The sequence below is a fragment of the Colias croceus genome, chromosome 19 (assembly GCF_905220415.1).
Source record: "Colias croceus chromosome 19, ilColCroc2.1".
Classification (NCBI taxonomy): Eukaryota; Metazoa; Arthropoda; class Insecta; order Lepidoptera; family Pieridae; genus Colias; species Colias croceus.
In genome coordinates this window covers 3,055,490-3,075,325 of record NC_059555.1, presented here as the reverse complement: position 1 = coordinate 3,075,325, position 19,836 = coordinate 3,055,490, and the positions used below count along the sequence as shown (strand labels likewise).

Sequence of the window (19,836 nt, the reverse complement as noted above, 5' to 3'; positions counted from 1 at the left end):
TAATATTAATTTGACCATATTATATTTTTTTATTATATTTGGACAAGGGTTCTGGCAAACTATCATCTATACATTCCATCACACAGTACTGTATGAGGATATGCGGAAAATTAATTTATATATCAAAAACCATGGAATACGTACGTGGTCAAAAACATTAACGGCCAAGTCAGATTCAGGTAAATCTTCCATAAACTGACCTTCATTGAGTTCATGGTTTATTATACATAAATTCATAATGCGTCCCTGCATCCTCCATTGCTTTACCAAATTTTCCAAATAAGATATTGCTGGATATTGAGCAAATACGAGAACTCTTTGTTTTACAGGTAAAGTATCCAGTAGGGATCTTAGATGTAATAAACCGGATTTGTCTGTGATAGTAACAGCACTTGTTGCTGAAGCGATATTTTTTGGATTCCATTTGATTAATTGTATTTTCTGTTTTTCAATTACATGGTCGCAAATTACTGTGTACAAGGAAGAAGGTCGCGTTTTGGCTTCGGCGCAGTATTCTCTATTAATGATAAATGTATTAGGAAGCAGAATTTTATGAAGTTCTTTGCACATCTGTAATCATAAGTTTTATTAAATGTTTTTTTTTTACTGATAATATAACATAATAATATCCAACAAGGACTATTCTCATAAATTAATTACCTTATCATCACTACATAAATCGTTGACAAAGAAGACGTCAACGTTATGCAAAAGCTTTTTTCTTTCTGGCAAAATTAAGGTAAACGCAGCTATCAACGACCCATCGAAAATCTGAAGGTATTACCGACCTATAAAAGTAATTCGAAATTTAAACGTTTCCAGAACTATTCTAGCTATAGGTAGGCAAAGTTATACACGAATGTATTACTTGAGCATCGTATACTTTAACGTTAGAGTGAGTAACTGAGCAAAAAAGAGTTAAAATGCGTAAGTTGCTGCGGGGTAGCGTGGAAGCAGGACGTGTCGTACTGTTCCGTTGTTCCTTCGGGTAAGTACTGTGAGTATCTTTTTAAGACATTTACAAACAAATGACATCTATACTTTAATTTATATTACTAAATGTCAATGCATTTAAGTGTCAACTTTTCATTTCTTACAACATTTTATTAATAAAAAGTAATTTGAAACGATAAAACTTAAAATTAAAATGGGACGGTGTTAGCTTCACCAGTTTAAGTCGTGGCAGGTATCAACGACCTGTAAGTCGGCAATGGCAGCAACGTAACTTTTTGTTTTATTTTCTTTTATGTTATTATATCACACTAACACTAGTGGTTTTATGGACCAGTTTAAATCTAAGCTATGAGTCTTCATAAAAATCTATTAGCGACTAAACTTTTTTGTCTAGTGTTGTGTCTTTTAGCGTTGTCAATTTATACAAAGTTATGATATTTTAGAGGATCCCTATCGAATAGTTACAGTTGTAAATCATTGTTTTTTTTTGTTTAAACAATATGCATTTGTTCATATTTTGTATGACATTAATCAATTATAATCTATTTTATAGTCTGATGGTCAAATGAATTAAAATAACCATTTTTTTATGGGTCGGTAATACAATTTAGGTTTATACTTACATACTTTAATACCGACCCGTGTGGGTCGGCAATAGCAACTATAGGAAGCTATTACCGATCGAATATAGATTGTTTAGTTTCTCATCTACAAATTCAAATTCAAATTGCTTTATTTGCAGAATGTAGAATAAAGATGTTTGTATATACAGATAATATTGATCCTTAAACATTCTGCTCGTAATTGAGCGTGCAAATATATTTTTATTACTTTTATGACATAATAGGTGCCTATTAAAAATTATATTTTTTTTAGGTTAAATTAACATAAAACATATAATTAGGTATATTTTTTCCAGAAATATGGAGCCACGAAAGCGGCGAAAAGTATTCAGTAAAACACAACTCGCCGAAGCAATCAATCAAATAGCATAACGAAATATCCTAGAGTTTGAAATCCTTAATTTAATATATGTACATATATTAATAGTATTATGTTGATTAATTTAAAAGTTTATACTTAATTATTTAGTTCATTACTAAAAAGTACTCATTTGTTTTATTAAAAATAACTACAATAAAAAAATACGAATATATTTGCATTTTTATTTCATTTTATTAAGATCGGTAATCATCATCATCACTAGCTTCTATACATTCCATTGCTGGAAAAAGACTTCCTCTCACATACGATCGGGAATAGCTGCATAAAAATCGTTAATAGCTGCACAGCCGTTTTTATGGGTCGGTAATAGCAACAATCGACTAAGTCACATTGTAAATTATTTTTTACAAGATAATCCTTTATTAGAATGTATTTGCTTCAATAAATACATTTTTTATACATAACACTACCATATAAAATGAAATTATAAATCTTTAGAAGAACCAGTATACTTAAAAAATATGGTTGATTTTGAAATTGCCTTAGAGGGGTCGTTAATACCTGCGTTTACCCGTGTTCATGTTCAAGAAAGTTAATTTTAACATCAGAACTTTCGTTTTTCATTTCATTAAGCCAGTCAAATTTACCAGCGTTATTATATATTTTAACCGCAGTTATTTCATTATTATTCACATTTTCAGCGACTATTTGAAGAAGTACACATAGCGCAGATGCTTCCTAAAAATATTAAGTCATATTAAAATTTTATATTTGAAAACCTTACAAATGTGTTTTTGTGTATTGTCACCTACATTTAACTGGTTATTTGTAATATGTGGTACAAATTGCAAGTACTTAATGGCAATGCTGTCCTGTTTTGCCAAAGGCAAATCCTGGAATCTTAGATTTTCTATAAGGACACCACCACACCTGTAAAAAAGGTGTGAATTAATATATGAAATTTTAATTAATTACAATTAGCTCTCCACCTGTAGCGTCACACGTATGGTCTTCGAAGAAGCGTTTTATTTTAGCAAAAAAACTTATTTAGAAACCACATTTAATTATATATTTGAACCCTTTGTTCTCAAATAAAATGTATCCCATGAGTTAAACTTTATGTTGGTCTATCACCAATAAATTAATGTGTCCAATGTGTTTTTACCTGCTTAAACAGAAAAAAAACAGATGAATTAATATGTTTGTTTATGGTTTCAATATTCTTAATTAACCATGAAAATATTCATTATGTGTATTGATCTGGGGGCACGGTAGTGCCCCCGCCAAGACGAGCCAAGCGAACAAGCGAAGCGCACGGGCACTACCTACCTTTTCTCGAAGCGTTTCGACGTTTTTTTGAACCCTCATAAATTGGGTTTGGATTATGCTAGATCAACAAAATTTTCGGGATATATTGTCAATAGCGGACTTATTGAAAATATTAAGTTTTAATTACATTAGCTTTTATACTTCAGATTTTATTTATATCTAAAAAACGCTAATTTCGTCACTGACTCACTGATGATCATCAAAATTCTTAAGGTATTTCCTAATGTCCTAGAAAGCTGAAATTTTGTATGTAAGCTAGTATTAGCACACAAACAACAAAAAAATTATAAAACTTGTAACTTTCATCCCCCAACCCCTTAAACTAGGCCCTAGGGGATGGGAGTTTGTATGAGACCTGTACTTTTAAATTAAATTTTGATGACGCTAGAGGTCTAATCTAATAATCTAAAACTTGGTTCCCCTAGACATATATGTGTATACTGTATAGGTACTCCTTGTTAAAAAAAAATTAAAAATTTAATCGACATATAAAATTTTGTTACAAACAACTTACAAAAAGAAATGAAATCCCACCAAAAACATTTTCATGTAAAATGTTGCCTAGACGAGCCCATATGACTCGCACTGTCAAAAAGTTATCAGATCTCATGTAGAGCCAAGCTTCTAACACCACACGCCCTAACTCTACAAGGCCTAACTTCACAAACTCTACACCTTAGTCAAAATATGTGGCTTGGCCGTTCGTTACTACAAGAACTATTGTATAACACAAAAGTTATGAACTCACTGTTCATAACTTTTGTGTTTATTTAACATTTATCATTAATTTTTCACCTTACGCCGATGTGAATGTAGCGAAATGGCCAAGCCACATATTTTGACTAAGGTGTAGAGTTTGTGAAGTTAGGCCTTGTAGAGTTAGGGCGTGTGGTGTTAGAAGCTTGGCTCTACATGAGATCTGATAACTTTTTGACAGTGCGAGTCATATGGGCTCGTCTAGGCAACATTTTACATGAAAATGTTTTTGGTGGGATAATAATATACTTTAATAACGTACCTAGTACAGTCGTAAACTTCAAGAACATCAGCTGTTAGCACTTTGCTGTCGGAATATATCCTATGCTCGTCAATATTTATATGCATCTCCCTTATGGAGTCTAGTTGCGACACGCTACTATTTGGAACTCGTAATGCATTTAACTGTAATAGACCATCAATCAAGGTAACCCAATTTTTCTTCCAATGAATGTTAGCCTCGGTTAACGTCTGGTTTGCTTCGTTAATACTCTGGAAATCGTCCCTGAAATTAAAGTCACTTTGTTAATTAAGACACATTCCTTGATGTATTGTAAGAAAAATGTTTTTAATCACTGTAGAAATTGCCATTAATTACAACGAAATTAATGGCAATTTCTACTATATTGTCCTGAAATATTTATTTATTTTTAATTTCGTTTTTGGCTTGGTACATTGGTTGTAATTTAGCCTGAAATGTCTATTAGTGAGAATGTAACTTTAAAAAAAAATGGAAATTTTACCTGTAGTGATAATCGCGCGTATAAAGTAATTTGTAGATATCTTCAGTCTGGAGGGTCAATGGTTCTTTGTGTTCAGCTGGAAGCCTGAATAGTCGATGGTTCTTGCTCTTTTCGACTACTTGAATACCTCCAGTAGCTACAGTAATGCCTTCATTAGTAACCTGTAAGTAGAAATAGAAATAGAAATCGTTTTATTTGCCACCATGTAACTCTTAGTAATTAATACATAAAACAGAGAAAAAAAAGATAGTAATGGAGGCAAAAAGGATTCCCCGTCAGCAAAGCAGCAACCATTATTTAAAATGATTGCACTGATTTTCAGAGGAGACCACGTGACTGTACAGATGCAATGATTCAGTATTAAATGATACATATAATTATGAAAGTGTGTTTATGTAGCATAGGTAGAGAAAAAATATAATGTGCACCTTAATTTTATTTTGCGAACAGTGGGAGAGTGTTAGATATTATATAAATACACAATAAAATACCTTAAAATGATCAATGGCTCAAATATGTGGCGACGGGCCTAACTCCTATCGGTAATTGCTTCTGATGCTGGAGCAACAAAAACCTCAGACGTTTTTTTAAACATGGCACTGAAGAAAGATTTCGTAAAGGGGGAGGTAAATTATTCCAGCACTTTGAAGCAGCATAACGGAAACTACCACGAAATGACGAAGAGAAATGTTGCGATAACTTAATGCTTCCGGAATTAGCGAACCTAGTATTATAATCATTTTTGGCCCAGTCAAGTTTATGATGCAAGTACGCAGGTTTACCGTTCTTAACAACACCGAAAAAAAGTACGCTAAAATGTAGTTCTCTCCTGAAAGTCATAAATAGCGAGTTGGATTTGTTAAGAAATGGAGAGATATGCGCTCTTCGAAGGATACAATAGCAAAAACGCGCACAAGCATTATGGACTCTCCTAATTACGCGTTCGGTTCTTGCCAATAATCTTGTCCCATATAGTGCATCTGCATAATTAAATTTTGATAAGATCAAAGTTTCACAAAGCCTCACACGTAAATCTTCACTTAGAAAATCACGCACTTGATACAGAATTTTAAGCCTGTAAAAACAGTTCCTCGCTATTTCGTGAACGTGGTCCTCAAAACGCATACCATCATCCAGTATGACTCCTAAGTTACGCGTCGACACAACTCTCTCAATCGGTTCAGATTTAATGTGCAAAACTGGGTTATACGATAAAACTTTCTGGATCATCGTTTTTGTTCCCAACACCATAAATTTGGACTTCATTGGATTGAGAACTAGAGAGTTAGAGTCGGCCCAACTAGATATTCTATTTAAGTCATCGTTGATCTTTGCAATTACTGAATGAGTCTGGCTTGGATGAAATGAGATGTATAGCTGTAAGTCATCCGCGTATATATGATATTTACAGTATTTAATAGATAAGTAGTATTGTTTTTTTAGTAGGTAAATACAATTGTATCATCTTTTTTTTAGTGTTACAGCTAATTTTGTCTGCTTCTATTAAATTTAATATTTCAATAGTCGTGCTCTATAACTTTGTAATTGTGTCTACATTATGTTCGAATTTAATGAAACACACAAGTGTTTTACCTCAAATTTTCCAGTGCCTCTATGTAGAGCTACAGTTAGGCGTAGTTGTCTTATGTTGTGTAACAAAGGCTGAGATAAAAACAGAATATTCTGGAACTGAACCGATATACTCTTCTTTTTCTGCCCCAAAACCATAGCTAGAGTGTCCCACACCGCTACCAGGGCAGCAGAGAATCGGTAGTAGTTTTTGCCTGAAGATAATTATATAGACATAAAGTTACTAGAACGTTATTAAGTTGCTAAATTTTATATTTATAGCCTATTTTATGAATAAATCATCACACTGATACTTAACATTTGATGCAAAATTCGTCACTTTACGGTGCCATAAAACATATTATTTCTCATTATACCGAGTTGTTTGTGTTACCTTTGATAATATGTCCGCGTAAATAGCTGTGTTCATCATCGTGTATGGAAAGAACGAATTTGCAGGCCGCTGCCATTTGTCTATGTGCAGACACGTATAAAGGTAGATTCCTATAAATGAAATATTGGATTTATCAGACGACCGAAGTAAATTATTTTAAAACCGTAGATAATAATATCATTATAATGCTGATATGGAACGTTAAGCTTAGTTCAACTAATTATTTAAACCACCATCTAAACTTCTACATTTCTCACTCAACCTCACAAACTCTCATAATCTCACTCTCGCATACTCACACATATAACATTCTCACACTCTCTCACAAACACATACCTGCACATTTTAATTTTGTATAAATCGTCTTACTTACTTTTATCATTACTTTGTGTTTCTGTTTTGGAGATATAAATGTTAAAATTTGATTAGTGGAACTACTAATGTATGGAGGCGGGCGTTGGCACCTGTGCCGCAGCTTATTTAAGCTTTTATGGGTGCCATCGCGCATAAAGTTTTTGTAATGTGTTGTTGTATTCCAAAAAAAAAATTTTTGATTTGATTTTTGAGTTCAAGGTTTTTTTGGTCTATTAAAAAATTTCTAAACGAAGCTGATACTGAAAATTTAGGATTCAAAGTTATAATATAATAAACTTTTATATTACTACACTTTACTATACCATTTTTCCGTTTGTGCCCATTCCACCAAATGTCCCAGCATCGGTGTTCCCGTAGATACAGGGAATTCTACTTTCGGGTAAAGGTTCTGTATCTTTGGGTAGTATCCTTCCATAAACACACTAAAAATCAAATAATATACATGTTAGAAATATGAATTTAAATTTTATTACTCGGTAGATAGGTGGCACTGGCTGGTTGGCTTGAATGGTACTTAGTAACCCTGCCTTCCAAACAACTGGTCGTGTTGTGTTGAAATATTTGTGTGATGAACATAGATGTTTGCTCGGTGTCTGGGTGTTAATTATATTATATATAAGTATTTATTTAAAATGTTTATCAGCCATCTGGTTTCCATAACACAAGCGAAAGCTTAGTATGGGATCAGATCGTGCCGTGTATGAAAATTGTCCCGAAATATTTATTTATTTATTTATATTTAAATATATTAGTGAATATTTCAATGTTTTAGTTTTAGCGTTGTTGATTACTTTGCAGGTTATATTATTGTGAATTTTACTAAGTTCATCATAACTTACTTTCCAATGGCTTCCAATAAATGTACGACATTATCGGCATGGCCTCGGCGAGTGAGTGGTATATTTGTACAGTTAGGTAAAGAACGTTTCAGGATTGCTTGCAAAAGACCGTGTGGTGCTACTTCGACAAGCACTGCATTCTGTGGTATATGTTGAGATGTCTCCTCGAATAGAACTGGATTCTGGAGAAGACAAATATGATTTCTAGTAAATTAAATTCAATTTATCAATTCTATAAATATTCTCTCAATCATAGCTGCCAAAAGAGCAACTTTGATATACAATAATAATAATTATGATACCGAACGTCTCTATGGTGAAAAAAAGAATAAAAATTACAAGCAAGTTATTGGTGTGATATTCCGCTGAGGAGTACTTTGCAAGTGGCTCTTCCCATCTTTCTTCAGGAATAGATGTTGATACCCAGCGTTCGGAGCGCAGTCGCGGAGTCTTTATTACTTCGCTTAAGTATTTTAAAAGACCAGGTCCTGAAAAAAATAAAAGAGGAATATAATATACATATTTTTCATATATGGTATGCGAAAATGATAAACGAATCATTGTTTTTACCTGCGTCAGCAATATATCTTGAGTGATACGCGATGTTGGAACATGGGACTTCCTTAGCAAATATGCCCTTCGCGGTCAGAGAATCAACAAACTCCTTCATAGCATCTGCTGGCCCTGAGATAGTCGATGATTCGGAACTGTTGCGACATGCCACTTCAATTTCTGGTGGACACATTTTGGAAATCTAAAAAGAAATTAACTTCTAATGAAATTCATACCTTTTTCCCTCAATTCGACTGTAACTTTATATTCGTATACAGTTCTAATTCCAACTACAATCCAAAAAATTGACTTGACACTAAGAAGAGTATTCGTACATATTGATTGATGATTTCCGTCCAAACTGTGACAGCGAGCAGACGTGTTTTTGTTTCTTGTAAATTTAATCGTGTGCGCGACTTTAACTCTTAAAAATAGTGACGAAGTGACCAATCTTGCGTCCATCGCTCTACGGCGCCGCTACGACGAAGTCTTTCTCCGCCGCACTCCGTCACCTCTGCGAGAAAAAGACAGTAGCCATAATTATTGCTGTCCCGTACTACGAAGATCACGTCACGAGCCTTGCTGATTGAAGGTCATTTACGCTGTACTCACTGCATAAACGACTCAACGCGCGTAAGTGTTAAGATCTAGTATACCTTGGCACTGGTATCATGCCTCGCGTTCAACGCTCACCTCCGTCTACCTCCAGCAATATTACTCAAACAATGTCTGAATCGGACATTCCGCAACTGATATCAAGCAGTCCTAGTGCCAATGTAAATACAACAATGCGCCAAAAACGTCCTCGTCCCTGCTCTTCCCCGGACTCGGATACCAAGGATACTTCTATCGACATACACCAAATATTGAAAGCATGGAAAAATGAACAAGAATCGTTTCTTAAGAAATTCTGTGATGACCAAACCTCAGCTTTAAATAAACTATCTTCCGAAATGGCTGAAATAAAACTACAAAACATTGCTATACAAAAATCTAATCTTGAAATCGAAAAAACTATTACCTTTATTAATAAACAGTATGATGACATGCTTAAACAAATTGAAACTTTACAAAAAGAGAAACAAATATACAGAGAAAGTATTAAGTGCCTCGAAACAAAATTACAGGATATCCAGCGCTCAACTAGGGCTTCTACAATCGAAATACGCAACATTCCACCAGAGGACAAAGAATCCATATCACAACTGTCAAGCATAGTTAAAAAAGTTTGTTCCGCAGTCGACGTGACGCTGGTTGAAACAAATATCCGGGATGTATATCGATTACCAGGTAAAACAGGAACCATTAGACCCATCGTCGCCGAGCTTAGTAACGTGCAATTAAAAAATCAAATTGTTACCTCCCTAAGAACCTTCAATAAAAAACATGCGAAAGATCATCGCCTTACTACTCATAGTATCGGCTTGCCGGGAGAAGATCGCCCCATATATGTATCGGAACACCTTTACGCTAGCTCGAGAAAGCTGTTTCTTGCTGCCAAGGAATTTGCAAAACATAATAATTACAATTTCTGTTGGACCACAAATGGAAATATATTTCTAAGAAAAATGCCAGGCGCCAAACAAATCCTCGTTAAGACAGAACAAACATTGCGTGAGTTACAATTACTAAACAATACTAATCAATGACTATATCCCAAATTTTTTGAAGCATTTGTAGTATATAATGTCGTATACATAACCTGTGTATTCAGCATAACCTTTGTAAATCGATCATATTTCATTATAATAGTTATAATTAATGTAATTAAAAATATCTATACAGAAAGGATTACACACATATACAATTTAAAAACACATTTTTATTTCCCATTTATAACTTCAGCATACTTGCACTCACTACTTAACACACATACAAACAAAAAAACACATAATGTTAAACTATACCACCCTCTTCACTCTATACCTTGTTTAAAATTTAATAACATTTATCGGTTCTCTCGCACTAATTTAACACATAAGACTTGCACTTCAATAAACACATTCTCTCTCCTTATCTCCATACATAACTCATCGCGTGTATATTTAAGTAAAAATTGCTTAGCTTTCCAAAACAAAATCACTTCCTACAGTCAATTATTATTAAGTCTATTACCTATACTCAATGGCTCCTGTAAATGATATAAACGATGAGTTGGACAATTTCATTGTCTGCTCTTCATATACATGCTTTCCAGAACAATGTTCAAAATATATAAATCTTACTGAAAGCTCGTTTAACATAATGCACATTAATATTAGAAGCATTACCAAAAATTTCAACGATTTACTTTGCCTACTCGTAGCGATGAAAATCAACTTAGATGTAATCATTTTAACAGAATGTTGGCTGCAAAAGTCTTCTATTATTCCTCAAATAAAGGGATATACCTCAGTCCACACATCAAAAGTCATAAATAAAAATGATGGAGTAGTCCTATATATCAAAAACTCTTTAAGTTTTGATGTTCATGAACCGAATCTCACTGATGCAAGTGGCCTAGTATGCAATATATACAATAAAATTATATTAGTTGCTATATATAGATCCCCATGCCATAAAAACATAGACAATTTTTTAGACAGCTTAGATTGCATTTTAATAAATTATAAACAATTTAGTAATATTTCATTAATTGGTGATTTGAACATTAATATAACTCCAAATAACTGTGATCATCGATCAAATCATTACTTAAACTTTATGGCCTCGCATGGGCTTCTTCCAGCTCACCACCTCGCAACTCGGTTAGATAATTGTCTAGATCATATATTTATAAAATCAACCTATGTTCCCACATCTCTTATACTAAAAACATCTATAACTGATCATTCGGCTTTACTATTGAACTTAGAAATAAAATTGACTAATAAAATCACTCACTTTAATCGTCCCCACTTAAATTTTACAGAAACCGTTCATGATATTCAACAATGCGATTTATCGAGTGTTCTCAGTTGTACGGATGCTAACACAGCCATGAATAGACTACTCCACCTACTTTCGCCTATTTTGACTAAGAATACTATACTTAGACCTATTCCCTCTAAGCTTAGACTCAAAAAACCGTGGATGACAATTGGCCTTCTCAGATGTATACGCAATAGAGACAGGATGCATTATAAATCAAATAAAAACCCTAAAAATACTACTTTAAAATTAACATACTTACGTTACCGTAACTTCTGCAACAACCTACTCAAAAAAGTAAGACGGGAGTTCGAAGAAAAATTATTCGTCGAGGCCGGTAAGGACACTAAAAAAATGTGGGGAGCTGTCCGTAACGTGTTAGATCAGGATTCATGTACCTCATCATGCACTGAACTCCTCAACATGCATAGTAACCCCCTGGAATCAGTTAATACTATAAATAGCTTCTTCGCCAGCGTAGGAAATAATATGGCAAATAAAATAGATGCAACAAGTCAACGCAAATTTACAAACTTAAGTTTAAATTGCTCAATGCCTAATTCGATCGTTTTCTTGGAGACCGATGAAAATACAGTTGATGGTATAGTAAGTAACCTCCGCATTGATAGTGCCCCTGGGTGGGATGGCATTACCCCCAAATTACTTAACGCTACTAGACCTAAACTAGTACCTCCCATCACACACATCTGTAATCTTGCTTTAACTACGGGTATTTTTCCTACAGCTCTCAAAAAGGCCATCGTACATCCGGTTTTCAAGGCTGGGGATAGAGATAGTATTAATAATTACAGACCAATTTCAGTACTGCCTGCTATCTCCAAAATTTTAGAAAGAATAATATACAAGAACATGAATAGCTACCTTGAGAAATATAAAATCATCGCTGACAATCAGTTTGGTTTCCGAAAGGGCATGTCAACAGAAAATGCAGTCGCTGCACTTCTAGAATTTTTAGTTAAAAATATCGACAACAAACTTAAGTGTATTGGCATATTCCTCGACTTGTCCAAAGCTTTTGATACTATCTCTATCCCTATCCTACTAAAAAAGCTCGAGCGAATTGGTATCCGGGGAACAGCTTACAAACTACTAGAAGATTTCCTCTCGAATAGAACTCAATCCGTTAAGATTGGTAGTCATATCAGCACTGAAGAATGTTTGGAATTTGGCTTACCCCAAGGGAGTTTACTATCTCCGCTCCTTTTTCAAATATATGTTAACGATCTTTGCCAACTTGCTTATCCTTCTACACGTATCATAGCATATGCTGATGATACTGTACTTTTAGTGAGTGGCCGTGACTGGGATGAGGCAAAGAAAGGAGCGGAAGGTGCTTTAAGTGTTGTTCAAAATTGGCTTTCTTCAAACTTCCTGACCTTAAATATTAAAAAATCTAAATTTATTACCTTTGCCAGTAAAATATCTGCTATTCCACCTGAACCTTCTTTCAAAATTATAGCCCACTCGTGCGATAGAGTAAATACCTGCAATTGTATATCCATAGATAGAGCCGTCTCGGTAAAATATCTCGGAGTCTGGTTAGACTCTTGCCTCTCCTGGAAACAGCACCTTGAAGCCATCTCTTCGCGAATACGTAAGTTAATATTTGTTTTTAAGAAATTACGGATCCCTGCCAATAAAGGTGTTCTTAAAATAGTGTACACCGCATTATGCGAATCAATTATTGGTTACTGCATCACTGTCTGGGGAGGTGCTCCGAAAAACAATATTCTACAAGCTGAACGAGCTCAAAGAGCAGTGATTAAATCTCTTCTCAACAAACCCTTCAGATACCCAACGAAACAAGTATACACTGACTTTAAGGTACTTACAGTGCGCAAAATGTATATACTCCGGGCAATGTTGAAGAAGCATAAAAGCCTTCCCGCAACTAAAAGTAAATTCCCAGATAAGAGGCGACCCCCGCCGATATGCCCAGTCTTATATACAAACTAGCTGGTGCGTTGTGCGCGGGCTGCAAGCAGCCCGCGAGCCCCTCTTGCCCCTGGGTTGAAGCAATAGGGCAGTCATTAGAAAATGCGTAAGAATTCCCAGTCCATTTGTAATTTTCTGCTAACAGCGATTCCAGAGTCAATCGGAAGTGCTTATAAATTCCCAATTCAAATATTTTATATTCTGGAATGCTGTCGACCTTCGAGGGTGCGTGGTGCGCGGGCTGCAAGCAGCCCGCGAGCCTCTTTTGCCCCTGAGTTGAAGCAAAAGGGCAGTCATTTGAAAATAAATTCGAATTTTCTGTCCATTTGTTACATCTGCTAACAGCGATTCTACAGTCAGTCGGTAATGCTTATAAATTCCCCATTCAAGTATTTTCCACTCCGGGAGGCTGTCAACCTTCGAGGGAGCGTAGTGCGCGGGCTGCAAGCAGCCCGCGAAGCATCCCAGGGCTTAAATCTTCAGTCATTTGAAAATGCGTTAAAATTCCCCGTCAATTTGCTTTTATCTGCTAACAGCGATTCCACAGTCAATCGGAAGTGCTTATAAATTTCAAATTCAAATATTTTCTATTCCGGGGGGCGGTTCACCTTCGAGGGTGCGTGGTGCGCGAGCTGCAAGCAGCTCGCGGCTCATCCCAGGGCAGAAATCTTCAGTCATTTGAAAATGCATTCGAATTTCCTTTCCATTTGTAACATCTGCTAACACTGATTCTACAGTCAGTCGAAACTGCTTATAAATTCCCCATTCAATTATTTTCTATTACGGGGGGCTATCCACCATCGAGGCTGCATGGTGCGCGGGCTGCAAGCAGCCCGCGGTACATCCTAGGGACAAAAATCTTCAGTCATTAGAAAATGCGTTAAAATTCCCCGTCAATTTGCTTTTATCTGCTAACAGCGATTCCACAGTAAATCGGAAGTACTTATAAATTCCCCATTAAAATATTTTCTATTCCGGGGGGCTGTCCACCTTCGAGGGTGCGTGGTGCGCGGGCTGCAAGCAGCCCGCGAAGCATCCCAGGGCAGAATTCTTCAGTCATTTGAAAATGCATTAAAATTCCCCGTCAATTTGCTATTATCTGCTAACAGCGATTCCACAGTCAATCGGAAGTGCTTATAAAATTTCAAATACAAATATTTTCTATTCCGGGGGGCGTTTCACCTTCGAGGGTGCGTGGTGCGCGAGCTGCAAGCAGCTCACGGCTCATCCCAGGGCAGAAATCTTCAGTCATTTGAAAATGCATTCGAATTTCCTTTCCATTTGTAACATCTGTCAGCGATCTAACAGCGATTCTACAGTCAGTCGAAACTGCTTATAAATTACTTATTCAAATATTGGTAAAATTTTTGAAACGTCTTATCGATAGCGGGCAGTGACTTTTTATAATAAACTGTTCAAGAGCTATGCTAACACGCTCGTCGCTTCGCTCCTCGCTACCTATTTGAATATTTACGCCGGCCGCTGCCACGACTCGCTCGCTTCGCTCGCTTGGCTCGTGCGGTAGATAGTTCAAAAGTTAACCTCACACGCTCGTCGCTTCGCTCCTCGCTACCTATTTGAATATTTACGCCGGCCTCTGCCGTGATTCCTTCCCTTCGCTCGCTTGGCTCGTGCGGTAGGTAGTTCAAAAGTTAACATAACACGCTCGTCGCTTCGCTCCTCGCTACCTATTTGAATATTTACGCTGGTCGCTGCCGTGACTCGCTCGCTTCGCTCGCTTGGCTCGTGCGGTAGGTAGTTCAAAAGTTAACCTAACACGCTCGTTGCTTCGCTCCTCGCTACCTATTTGAATATTTACGCCAGCCGCTGCCGTGACTCGCTCGCTTCGCTCGCTTGGCTCGTGCGGTAGGTAGTTCAAAAGTTAACCTAACACGCTCGTCGCTTCGCTCCTCGCTACCTATTTGAATATTTACGCCGGCCGCTGCCGTGACTCGCTCGCTGCGCTCGCTTGGCTCGTGTGGTAGTTCAAAAGTTAACCTTACACGCTCGTCGCTTCGCTCCTCGCTACCTATTTGAATATTTACGTCGGCCGCTGCTGTGACTCGCTCGCTTCGCTCGCTTGGTTCGTGTGGTAGTTTAAAAGTTAATAAATATTTTCTACTCCGGGAGGCTGTCGAGCCTCGAGGTTGCGCGGTGCGCGGGCAGCAAGCAGCCCGCGGTGCCGTCTTTTACCGATGCTATTCCTATTACCCTTCCTACTATGGAAATTTCCATACAAAATTTTCGAAAAAAAAAAATTTCGCATTTTACCAAAAATTTTTATATGCCTGGAAGCGGACCAGGTTTTGAAGTATTTTTTACTTCGGCGACCCCGACCTACCTGCCACCAGTTCAGAGAGCCGTTGAATTTCGTGATGTATGGAAAATGGAAACCGGGAGTCGGAGAGAAATTCTAAGTATGCAGTTTTGTAAATCTGGCTGATTCAAGCACAGAAGTCAATTTTCAGACCGATCGTGAAGTAACCGGCGCCACCATCTTGCTTTGAAAAATTGGCCATTTTTTGAAAAAAAATTGCGTCCAATTTGAAATTTCTCGATTGCCCTGGTAGCACCCCATCTTCCTGATCATTTTTTAGTTCTACACCCCCCACCTATCTGGCGCCGTTTCAGAGAGCCGTCGAATTTCGCGTTGTATGAAACTCGGAAACCAGCGATGGAAACTCGATTATGAGTATGCCACCTCAATGTGCGGCTCGATTAAAGCCCCTGTTCCAAGTTTCAGCGCGATCACACCAGCGATGGCCGTTTTAGAATTTGTATGGCGGCGGCCATTTTTTCCGCCATTTTGAATTTTTTTTGCACTCTGTGGTAATTGCTCAAGGTCTACTCCAAGTTTAGTTTGAGCACCCCAGATGTAGCTGCTACCGTTTGCGCGGGCCGTTGACCGTCTTCGAGAGATGAGGGAAAGTTTAAGATTTCGGATTTTTCTGGATATCCTGGGAGCTGGGCGAGTACGAACATGGTATGAGTGTATTTCCGCGATGCGCCACCTCGGCTAAATTTACGTTTTTATGTTTGCGCCAAAAATGGAAAAATTCCAAAATCGAGCGTCCCACTACGGCTCCCTGGTAGCGTCCCAGGGTGGTGATCATTTTTAGTTCCGGGACCCCCCACCCAACTCGCACCGTTTCCGCGGGCCGTTGGATTTTACGTTGTATGGAAGTTGGAAACGGGAGCCCGGAGCCACTCGAAGGGGGCACCGATCGATTTGCCGGCTCGAACAGAGTACGTGTGCCAAATTTGAGACGTAAGGATTCATAAACGGCGATTTTGGCAAAGTACGGCGGCCATCTTGTTTTCGCGAAAATCCCCATTTTTCCACCACCCCTGGTAATCGCCACCAGTTCTGAGCATTTTTTGTTCAGACACCCCCCCTCCAGGTATCACCGTTTTTGCGCACCTCCAGGGGTCCACTCTCTTGTCCAGGGTGTTGGAGATGTCAATATTTTTCCGGTGGTCACTCGGCGCACCTCTACACGATCACGTCGAAATCCCCCCAACTTTCCGCGTAGTTTCCGAGAAACCCGATGCCAGTCAGTCAGTGGTAGTGTAGCTTTATATATTATAACTAGCTGGTGCGTTGTGCGCGGGCTGCAAGCAGCCCGCGAGCCCCTTTTGCCCCTGGGTTGAAGCAATAGGGCAGTCATTTGAAAATATATTCGAATTTTCTGTCCATTTGTTACATCTGCTAACAGCGATTCTAAAGTCAGTCGGTAATGCTTATAAATTCCCCATTCAAGTATTTTCCACTCCGGGAGGCTGTCCACCTTCGAGGGAGCGTAGTGCGCGCGCAAGCATCCCAGGGCAGAAATCTTCAGTCATTTGAAAATGCGTTTAAATTCCCCGTCAATTTGCTTTTATCTGCTAACAGCGATTCCACAGCAATCGGAAGTGCATATAAATTTCAAATTCAAATATTTTCTATTCCGGGGCAAGCAGCTCGCGGCTCATCCCAGGGCAGAAATCTTCAGTCATTTGAAAATGCATTCGAATTTCCTTTCCATTTGTAACATCTGCTAACAGCGATTCTACAGTAAGTCGTTAATGCTTATAAATTCCCCATTCAAGTATTTTCCACTCCGGGAGGCTGTCCACCTTCGAGGGAGCGTAGTGCGCGGGCTGCAAGCAGCCCGCGAAGCATCCCAGGTCAGAAATATTCAGTCATTTGAAAATGCATTCGAATTTCCTATCCATTTGTTACATCTCCTAACAGCGATTCTACAGTCAGTCGGTAATGCTTATAAATTCCCCACTCAAATATTTTCTATTCCGGGGGGCTGTCCACTTTCGAGGGTGCGTGGTGCGCGAGCTGCAAGCAGCCCGCGGTACATCCCAGGGACAAAAATCTTCAGTCATTTGAAAATGCGTTAAAATTCCCTGTCAATTTGCTTTTTATCTGCTAACAGCGATTCCACAGTAAATCGGAAGTGCTTATAAATTCCCCATTAAAATATTTTCTATTCCGGGGGGCTGTCCACCTTCGAGGGTGCGTGATGCGCGAGCTGCAAGCAGCTCGCGGCTCATCCCAGGGCAGAAATCTTCAGTCATTTGAAAATGCATTCGAATTTCCTTTCCATTTGTAACATCTGCTAACAGCGATTCTACAGTCAGTCGAAACTGCTTATAAATCTGGGGGCACGGTAGTGCCCCCGCCAAGACGAGCCAGGCGAACAAGCGAAGCGCACGGGCACTACCTACCTTTTCTCGAAGCGCTTCGACGTTTTTTTGAACCCTCATAACTTGGGTTTGGATTATGCTAGATCAACAAAATTTTCGGGATATATTGTCAATAGAGGACTTATTGAACATATTAAGTTTTAATTACATTAGCTTTTATACTTCAGATTTTATTTATATCTAAAAAACGCTAATTTCGTCACTGACTCACTGATGATCATCAAAATTCTTAAGGTATTTCCTAATGTCCTAGAAAGCTGAAATTTTGTATGTAAGCTAGTATTAGCACACAAACAACAAAAAAATTATAAAACTTGTAACTTTCATCCTCCAACCCCTTAAACTGGGGGATGGGAGTTTGTATGAGACCTGTAATTTTAAATTAAATTTTGATGACGCTAGAGGTCTAATCTAATAATCTAAATCTTGGTTCCCCTAGATATATATATGTATAGGTACTCCTTGTTAAAAAAAAATAAAAATTTAATCGACATATAAAATTTTGTTAGTTACAAACAACTTTCAAAAAGAAATGAAATCCCACCAAAACATTTTCATGTAAAATGTTGCCAAGACGAGCCCATATGACTCGCACTGTCAAAAAGTTATCAGATCTCATGTAGAGCCAAGCTTCTAACACTACACGCCCTAACTCTACAAGGCCTAACTTCACAAACTCTACACCTTAGTCAAAATATGTGGCTTGGCCGTTCGTTACTACAAGAACTATTGTATAACACAAAAGTAATGAACAGTGAATTAATTTTTCACCTTACGCCGATGTGAATGTAGCGAAATGGCCAAGCCACATATTTTGACTAAGGTTTGAGTTTGTTAGAGTTTGTGAAGTTAGGCCTTGTAGAGTTAGGGCGTGTAGTGTTAGAAGCTTGGCTCTACATGAGATCTGATAACTTTTTGACAGTGCGAGTCATATGGGCTCGTCTTGGCAACATTTTACATGAAAATGTTTTGGTGGGATTACTTATTCAAATATTGTTAAATTTTTGAAACGTCTTATCGATAGCGGGCAGTGACTTTTCATAATAAACTGTTCAAGAGTTAACCTAACACGCTCGTCGCTTCGCTCCTCGCTACCTATTTGAATATTTAGGCCGGCCGCTGCCGCGACTCGCTCGCTTCGCTCGCTTGGCTCGTGCGATAGGTAGTTCCAAAGTTAACCTAACACGCTCGTCGCTTCGCTCCTCGCTACCTATTTGAATATTTAGGCCGGCCGCTGCCGTGACTCGCTCGCTTCGCTCGCATGGCTCGTGTGGTAGTTCAAAAGTTAACCTTACACGCTCGTCGCTTCGCTCCTCGCTACCTAAACTGCTTATAAATTACTTATTCAAATATTGGTAAAATTTTTGAAACGTGGGCAGTGACTTTTCATAATAAACTGTTCAAGAGTTAACCTAACACGCTCGTCGCTTCGCTCCTCGCTACCTATTTGAATATTTAGGCCGGCCGCTGCCGTGACTCGCTCGCTTCGCTCGCATGGCTCGTGTGGTAGTTCAAAAGTTAACCTTACACGCTCGTCGCTTCGCTCCTCGCTACCTAAACTGCTTATAAATTACTTATTCAAATATTGGTAAATTTTTTAAACGTCTTATCGATAGCGGGCAGTGACTTTTCATAATAAACTGTTCAAGAGTTAACCTAACACGCTCGTCGCTTCGCTCCTCGCTACCTATTTGAATATTTAGGCCGGCCGCTGCCGCAACTCGCTCGCTTCGCTCGCTTGGCTCGTGCGGTAGGTAGTTCATAAGTTAACCTAACACGCTCGTCGCTTCGCTCCTCGCTACCCATTTGAATATTT

The 19,836-nt window shown here is 38.0% G+C and overlaps 1 protein-coding gene across 1 annotated transcript in view; it reads right to left on the bottom strand.

Moving 5' to 3' along the window:
* The window catches only part of LOC123700403 (fatty acid synthase-like), a 57,378-nt gene that overhangs the window by 9,558 nt on the left and 27,984 nt on the right, over positions 1–19,836 (bottom strand). Inside the window, 12 exon segments of the mRNA XM_045647613.1 lie at positions 145–570; positions 661–725; positions 2,547–2,637; positions 2,712–2,829; positions 4,247–4,489; positions 4,728–4,888; positions 6,321–6,511; positions 6,691–6,800; positions 7,368–7,487; positions 7,905–8,086; positions 8,244–8,392; positions 8,475–8,658. Of these exon segments, the coding sequence (XP_045503569.1) occupies positions 145–570; positions 661–725; positions 2,547–2,637; positions 2,712–2,829; positions 4,247–4,489; positions 4,728–4,888; positions 6,321–6,511; positions 6,691–6,800; positions 7,368–7,487; positions 7,905–8,086; positions 8,244–8,392; positions 8,475–8,658 (2,040 nt within the window).